Source organism: Austrofundulus limnaeus, unplaced genomic scaffold, assembly GCF_001266775.1.
Source record: "Austrofundulus limnaeus strain Quisiro unplaced genomic scaffold, Austrofundulus_limnaeus-1.0 Scaffold1013, whole genome shotgun sequence".
NCBI classification, from domain to species: domain Eukaryota; kingdom Metazoa; phylum Chordata; class Actinopteri; order Cyprinodontiformes; family Rivulidae; genus Austrofundulus; species Austrofundulus limnaeus.
Window position 1 is genome coordinate 23,850 of NW_013953415.1, and position 6,293 is coordinate 30,142.

The 6,293-nt window shown below is 44.5% G+C and overlaps 1 protein-coding gene across 1 annotated transcript in view; it reads right to left on the minus strand.

The window, feature by feature from the left end:
* Nucleotides 1–3,531: 3,531 nt before the first annotated feature.
* LOC106533752 (plexin-B3) overlaps nucleotides 3,532–6,293 on the minus strand; it is a gene marked incomplete at its 5' end in the record, with an annotated part of 13,833 nt that continues 11,071 nt past the window's right edge. The window contains 5 exon segments of the mRNA XM_014030183.1: nucleotides 3,532–4,262; nucleotides 4,351–4,425; nucleotides 5,191–5,266; nucleotides 5,384–5,448; nucleotides 5,564–5,711. Coding sequence (XP_013885637.1) covers nucleotides 4,158–4,262; nucleotides 4,351–4,425; nucleotides 5,191–5,266; nucleotides 5,384–5,448; nucleotides 5,564–5,711 — 469 coding nt within the window.

Sequence of the window (6,293 nt, forward strand, 5' to 3'; positions counted from 1 at the left end):
CCCCCCCCCCCCCCCCCCCCCCCCATGTCTTGGCTGCAGAAATAAACAAAACATGGGGGTAAAATGATAATTTTATTTGTATTGAGTACAAACTGTATGGCTTCCTGCTTTTTCACAATAAAAACCTTTCCACCCAAGACCTCTTCATCATCATCATCATCATCATCTTCCTCACACAGATATTTACAGACATTTACATGCTAATAACAAACTGTACATTCAGTTGACAAACTTTGAGCTTCGTCGTTTGGGACTCTTTATTCAGAAAAAATAAAGCTCCACCAGTCAGAGCTGTTAGGATCAGATGACCAGCAGAGTGTAAGCCCCACCCACTTTATAAAAACATAAGCATTAGAAAAAGCACCAAAACCTGTCATCATCATCATCATCATCATCATCTTCACATGCATGCAGAAGTTACTGGGACCAAAGAACTACAGCTACAGGTCAAACACTGGCTCAGAACACACACAGCAAAAACATGGAGCAGAAATATAAAGAGAAGAAGAAAAAGTATTTAGAAAAAACCAGGTTGAGTTCTCTAGGGTTAGGGTTCTAAAGTAAACTATTATCAGAGTCTGTCTGCTGGGCCCGGTCCAGTCTGCCATTTACACCAGCAGGTACTAAACCACAGGGACCACTGCTGGTTGGACAGAAAACACAGGTGGTACTGTCACATGAATCAGTTACCTGAGAATTTCCACCTTTTCAGGATGAACTAGTTGAATTAGTTAAACCTGATCAATCAGAAACATCAGTCAGACCAGTTTACCCACCTGAAACCACTTTAACCATCAACAGACCAGGATAACTAACTGAACAAGTCTACACATCAGGCTGACCACTTTTACTTGTTAAAGTTTAACCCATTTAACTAGTTAACCCATTTATACCAGGTATATCACTTCAAACTGTTAAACCAGTAACATGTAAAATGGTTCATCATTTCACAACTAACCAGTTTAGTTACCTTTAAACTAGTCCAATGTTACAATGGTCAAACCAGCTGAACTAGATAGGCCAGAGAGACTAGTTGGTTTAGCTAACTAAAACAGACTCATTAAATTGGGTAAACCAGTTACAACAAAAAATAAAACAGGTTAACCAATTAAACCAACTCTGCACCAGTAAACCAGTCATAATTAACCAAACAATAAATTACCACTTTAACTAGTTATGGTTATCCAGTTACAGCAGTTAAGAGTACACAAAGGGTTAAACCAGTACAATCAGTTAAACCAGTTAAACAGGTTAAATAATTTAAATCAYTACAAGATGTTAAACTCATTTAATAGGTTAAATAACTTAACCCATAAAAATAAGTTAAGTTAAACAGGTTGAATAAGTTAAACAAGTTAAATTAGTTAAATAAGTTACGGTTAAATAAGTTAAACCAGTTAAACCAGTTAAACAGGTACATTAGCTTCTTTCAGTGATGGAAAACATGATCCTTTAAACCTCGTGCTAAAGGAAACACAGGTGAGTTCACCTGAACACCTACAATGCTTTTTAATTAATTATTTTATTTCCCATCATGCATTGGGACACAGTCAGCCTATAGAACAACTAATGTCACTGACAGGACAAAGGCACAGCTGGGGTTAAATAAGTATTCTATACAAATAATAACTTAAAAACATATTGATTTCTGATTGTTTTATCGTCAAAAAGCTTCTTTCATCAGCAGCTTGACATTTGTGCTTCACAACATGTTCTGTGGAAGACCACTTCCTGTTTCAGAAACACTCAGACATCTACTTCCTGTTTCAGAAACCCTCAGCAGATGTCTACTTCCTGTTTCAGAAACACTCAGCAGATGTCTACTTCCTGTTTCAGAAACCCTCAGCAGACGTCTACTTCCTGTTTCAGAAACACTCAGCNAACACTCAGCAGACGTCTACTTCCTGTTTCAGAAACCCTCAGCAGACGTCTACTTCCTGTTTCAGAAACACTCAGCAGACGTCTACTTCCTGTTTTAGAAACCCTCAGTAGACATCCACTTCCTGTTTCAGAAACCCTCAGAGGTCAGAGGAGCCATCAGAGGAGGATCTCCTGAACAGAGCTGTAAATCAGGACAAAGAGGAGCTGGTGGGCGGAGTCTCTGAGGGATTTCTGTTAGAAACCATGTCAGTCATCACCTGTACCTGCTCAGTCCAGATGTGAAGGTGCAGGGAACCTGTGGTACCTGTCCACAGCTGTCTTTGACTGAGGGGGGGTGGTGCTACACTCTGGACATGTTGTCAGTTCATAAAACCTTTTTCTGAACCCTTCAGAATCCAGAGGAAACTGAGGACCATGGATGAATGTTAATAATGATTCAGTCTAAGAGTCGACGCTGATCAAAGCTAACGTTATGAAGCAAACCCACAGAGGGATGAACAGGTCTGGAGGGGGTCCCAGTCTGCACAGGTCAGAATGTAACAAAACAAAGTGACCAAGTGTTTCAGCAGAGTGAACAGATCCTGACTACAAATGAACTGATTCAAATCAGTGACGTCATCAAAAACTGAACCTGTGGAGCAGCAGACCGGACTAACAGTCTCTGGCTTTAAGAAGGAGTCAGACCGTGTTCCAAGGCAGGTCCATAAGTACAGCTGGTGTCAGTGATGTGGTCAGACTCCTCTGTGGTGGGACACCAGGACTGGGTGAGGTGGACCCTGAGATGCTGAAGGCTCTGAATGTTCAGGAGCTGTCTGTTCAGTCAAATATAGCTTCTGAAACAACTCCAATAATCTTAATAGTTTTCAGAAAAAGCATTGTTCATCATGATTAGCAGGCTAAAGTTAGCTGTTAGCTCAATGACTGATGGTGATGGTGGGATTAAACCAACTTAAAACAAAACAGACAGCTGACATAAACAGTAAAGAAGTAAATCCAAAACTCACCCCTGAACTAGTGTTTCTACTGGTCTTTTTACTGGTGTCACCACGGTTTGACCAACTCACGCTGCAGCCACAGTGCAGAGGAGCCAGAGGAAGTGAGGTCACACTAGACATGACCCGCAACAATAAAGTGTCTTTACAGAACTCAGGTTACTCTGAGGTCAAACCTTTCATCTTCTTCTCCAAAGGACTGAGATGGTTCAGGGTCCGAATGAGTCCAGGAGGGGTAGGGTTAGCTTCTGGACCTTCTGGAGGAAGTCTGCATCTTCTCTGCTCCTGGAACATGTTGGGATTCCTCAGGAGGAGGAGGAGGAGGAGCAGGAGGAGGAGCAGGAGCAGGAGGAGGAGGAGGAGGAGGACGAGGAAGAGGAGGAGGAGGAGGAGGAGGAGGACTGCTGGAACCCTCATTAAACTTTTACCTTTATGAGCCAAAAACTAGAAAAAAAGTGTTTGAATAAATGTCTGTCTTCATCCATCCATCCATCATCCATCCATCCATCCATCCATTCATCCATCCATCCATCCATCCATCCATCATCCATCCATCCATCCATCCATCCATCCATCCATCCATCATCCATCCATCCATCCATCCATCATCCATCTATCCATCCATCCATCCATCCATCCATCATCCATCTATCCATCCATCCATCATCCATCTATCCATCCATCCATCCATCCATCCATCCATCCATCCATCCATCCATCCATCCATCCATCCTCCACACATACTGTAGATGGAAGCCTGAAACATCTTGCTGAGTGTATAAAGCACCTTGAGGGTGGAGCTGGTTCTCATGTATCTTCAGGGTGAAGAGTGGACAGAAGGGTAGAAATGAAAGAGTTGCCCCAGCACAGGGCTAACTGCTGTTATTGCCTTCAGGAAATCTTTAGAAGAGGATTCCCAGCATGTTTAAGGTTCAAGCTGCTGGCTTTAGTAGAAAAGACAAAAATATAGAAACAGCAGGTCTAATATCTAAAATCAACAAGTTCAACTTTGTGCTTTTTGACTCATGACAGCAGAGCATTTTGGGAAAAGTAGTGCAAGGCAGCAGGTGTTGGTGATATTCCCTGATCAGATCTGATTGAACTGTCATTGTTCACCACAGGCTGGTGTCAGGCAGGTTGGGTTTGTTTCTGGTTGGTTTAAAACCAGTTTGCTGTTGCTGTGTGAAGGAAGAGGAAGACAATAAAACATGTTTCAACCAACACAACCCGTCACTTTCAGCACAGCTGCCCACTCAGGTGGACTGCTTCTCCATCCTCCTGCTCTCAAAGGTCAGTGACTTTGTTCTCCACCAGGGCAGCCACCTGCTGGAGTCGATAGGCCAACTGCATCTTCTGACCCGAGGTGTCCTCCTCCAGAGACATGACCACCTGAACAGAGACGGACACAGACAGGTGTGTGATGAGTGGAAACACACAGCTGGAGACCAACAAGTGACCACTGTAGGTGTTGACTTACCTGGTCGTAATATTTCTGGATGTACTTGTAAAGTTCATGAAGACCAACAAGACTGTTCATGTCTGAGGCAAAACTCTGCAGTGAGACAGGTACAGTGAGACAGGTACAGTGGGACAGGTACAGTGAGACAGGTACAGTGGGACAGGTACAGTGGGACAGGTACAGTGAGACAGGTACAGTGGGACAGGTACAGTGGGACAGGTACAGTGGGACAGGTACAGTGAGACAGGTATAGTGAGACAGGTACAGTGGGACAGGTATAGTGAGACAGGTATAGTGAGACAGGTACAGTGGGACAGGTACAGTGGGACAGGTACAGTGGGACAGGTACAGTGAGACAGGTATAGTGAGACAGGTACAGTGAGACAGGTACAGTGAGACAGGTACAGTGAGACAGGTACAGTGAGACAGGTACAGTGGGACAGGTACAGTGAGACAGGTATAGTGAGACAGGTACAGTGGGACAGGTATAGTGAGACAGGTATAGTAAGACAGGTACAGTGGGACAGGTACAGTGGGACAGGTACAGTGGGACAGGTACAGTGAGACAGGTACAGTGAGACAGGTACAGTGAGACAGGTACAGTGAGACAGGTACAATGTGACAGGTACAGTGAGACAGGTACAGTGAGACAGGTACAATGTGACAGGTACAGTGAGACAGGTACAGTGGGACAGGTACAGTGAGACAGGTACAGTGAGACAGGTACAGTGAGACAGGTACAGTGAGACAGGTACAGTGAGACAGGTACAGTGAGACAGGTACAGGGAGACAGGTAGGTACAGGTAATTTTTGTGGTCTTCCAACACTGAATCTGATTGGTTGAAGGTGTTTACTGACCCCGGACAGTTCTGTCAGAGTTGAGTTCATCTCCTGATAACATCCTGATGCAGCACTGTGGATATCATTGTAATACCTGCACACAGGTAGCAACAATACGTACACAAACACACCATTACTGAGTTTACACACAAACATCATGTAAATCTGGACCAGAACCAGACCCTAACTGTATCTGCAGCAGCTGTCTCACCTCTCCACCAGCTGTTTGTATCGTGGAATCTCTCTGGCATACAGCAGCTTGTTGACAGGAGAGTCCTGATTGGACAGAAAACAATGAAGTCACATGACCAAAGGTTTACACACACAGACAGATGGACGGATGGACAGATGGTTGGACGGACACACAGACAGACGGACAGACAGGACGTACCCTTCCAACTTTGTGTTCTGAGGTGGTACAGGAGTCGATGAAGGTCTGAGCAATGACCGATAGGACAGCATCAATGCTGTCAGTAACCTGGACGTCCAGAACAAACTGAGGATTCTTCAGGATGTTGACCCAGAACCTGAGAGGAAGACTGGAGCAAAACCAGCAGGTCAGAGACAGACGGGTCAGAAACCAGCAAGTTCCAAGCTTTAAACAGTTTGAGCTGTGTTATGGTGCGTTCACTCCAAACATGATGGAGCCAACATCAGGAGCAGCAGGTTTACATACAAAGTCTATGGTGGACGCGCTTCAATCAGCGTCAGGAAGTGCTGCTGCGCCTCAAGCGTGATTAGAGCAGCGTGATTTGAACTATTTGGACGATCTGAGCGTTCGACGTGCTGAGGCGCAAATCACTGAAGTTAGAAAATCTGAACTTTTGCAGCTCGACGCTCCGCGTCAACCAATCAGAGAGACTCCACTGTGTGACGTAGTGACATATTTCCAGCATCAACCAATCAGAGAGACTCCACTGTGTGACGTAGTGACATATTTCCATCATCAACCAATCAGAGAGACTCCACTGTGTGACGTAGTGACATATTTCCATCATCAACCAATCAGAGAGACTCCACTGTGTGACGTAATGACATATTTCCATCAGAACCAATCAGAGAGACTCCACTGTGTGACGTAGTGACATATTTCCATCAGAACCAATCAGAGAGACTCCACT